The sequence below is a fragment of the Chionomys nivalis genome, chromosome 1 (assembly GCF_950005125.1).
Source record: "Chionomys nivalis chromosome 1, mChiNiv1.1, whole genome shotgun sequence".
NCBI lineage: Eukaryota > Metazoa > Chordata > Mammalia > Rodentia > Cricetidae > Chionomys > Chionomys nivalis.
Genome location: NC_080086.1, coordinates 84,019,638 through 84,021,319, shown reverse-complemented (window position 1 = coordinate 84,021,319; position 1,682 = coordinate 84,019,638). Strand labels below are relative to the sequence as shown.

The following is a 1,682-nucleotide window of genomic DNA, read 5'->3' as shown; positions in this document are numbered from 1 at the left end:
ATACATGAAGAATCTTGATTTTCTACTTGGACTATTAAACAGTTAATGAAAAATCTGTTTTTTAGACAAAAATTATTGGTGCTATACCAGCATCATTGTCTACAACCATCTGCACCCCCAGGTCCAGGGAATTCAATGACCTCTTCTGACCTCCCTGGGAACCAAATATTCACACATGCATACAAGCTGGCACAACATTGTCCTATGAATTAAAATAAATAAATTTATTACAGAAGAAATATAACGTTTTTACAAAATCTGGTAGTATTTTGACTGAATATTCTTCAGTATATTGATTATTCTGTTATCAGAACTGATTTGTACCAAAGGAGTAATTGTGGGATAAACATTCATCAGAAGCTTCTGAACACTCTGGATGACTGGGTCATATATCCATAACAGGACTGCAGTGGATGAGATGATGAAGTCCACCCAGTACATGACCACAAAGAAAGTCACCAGCAACAAGATGGTCTGGGTGGCCTTTTTCTCAGGAGATGATCTCGGGCAGCTGAGACTGTGAAGATACTTGTGTTGCCTCTGATGTCTGAACAAGATAAGCACAATGTATGCACTTGTGATCAGCATAACTCCTACAAGAAATATATCAATGAAGGTTGCCACTGTTAAAATCAGTGCCTTGATGATGTAGCTAATGGGGAAGAGTAAGCAGGATTTAGTGACCTTCATCTGACTGGTCTCACTCACGTTGGTAAAACCACCGACAAAGATGATCAGGTTGCTATTGAATGACAAATTGAGAGACCAAATATAGAAGAAAGCATAGCTTATGTACTTCTTTAGCTTAAGTTTAAAGTTCGCCAAGAAAGAGGTACTGGGACTAATAGTGACAGCCTGGAACACACTCAGGAGGCAGGTGATGCAGATGGAGAGGCCTCTCATCACCCTGCTTATGTAAAACGCTGTCTTGCATTTGATATCATTGTCAATGTTCAGTGACTCAAACATGTCTGTAACCCAAACAAATACTCCAGTGAGGAGCATTACTGTATGGGTTAAGGTCAGTTGACAAAAGATCAGGTCCATGGGCTTAGGTCTGTGACATAGAATTATGAAAATGTAGAAAAGAAGGAGAAATACATTGGCAAAAACTCCAATTCCATTTTGGAAATAAAAAACATTGTTTAACAAGGACATAAGTGGGAAGTGTAATCATCCATAAAGCAAAGATGAAGCATATTTTCTATACCTAAAAAATAACAGATTATCAAACTTGTGACTTGTGTCAATATGTCTGCATCGTCACTCTCTTTTACCTGCCCATTCGTGATTTATCTGCCACTTTACTTTTGTTGTTCCAGACTGGACAATGCCTATATTTCTAGTACCCACCATGTAATTATTGTATACATAGAATATTGTGCATAATAAATGCATTGTCACCCACATCCTATACAGATTACACACTTCATGTTCCTGTATTGCCTCTGGGCCTCATGTCTTAGGAATCCAAACCTACTGATTTATATTTCTTTATTTTATAATTGAAACCTAAAACATTCCCCTCTCCATTGTCTACTACCACCACACCACCGCCATCCAGGCCATGGTTCTATTTTGCTTTCCTGGTATCTGTAGTTAATACAGGCTAGATATTCAAATCTGCAGATGTCGAGCTATGAGCCTCCAAAAGTGAGAACATGCGACACTAAAACAAATAT

The 1,682-nt window shown here is 38.2% G+C and overlaps 1 protein-coding gene across 1 annotated transcript; it reads right to left on the bottom strand.

The window, feature by feature from the left end:
• Positions 1–249: 249 nt before the first annotated feature.
• Positions 250–1,182, bottom strand: LOC130874256 (putative vomeronasal receptor-like protein 4). The gene has a single exon (XM_057769292.1). The coding sequence runs from the start codon at positions 1,156–1,158 to the stop codon at positions 250–252; it is 909 nt and encodes a 302-aa protein (XP_057625275.1). The 5' UTR covers positions 1,159–1,182.
• Between the last annotated feature and the right edge of the window lie 500 nt (positions 1,183–1,682).

Excerpts from the sequence above, each read along its gene's own strand:
- LOC130874256 (XM_057769292.1), bottom strand. The coding sequence starts at position 1,158 with ATGTCCTTGTTAAACAATGTTTTTTATTTCCAAAATGGAATTGGAGTT.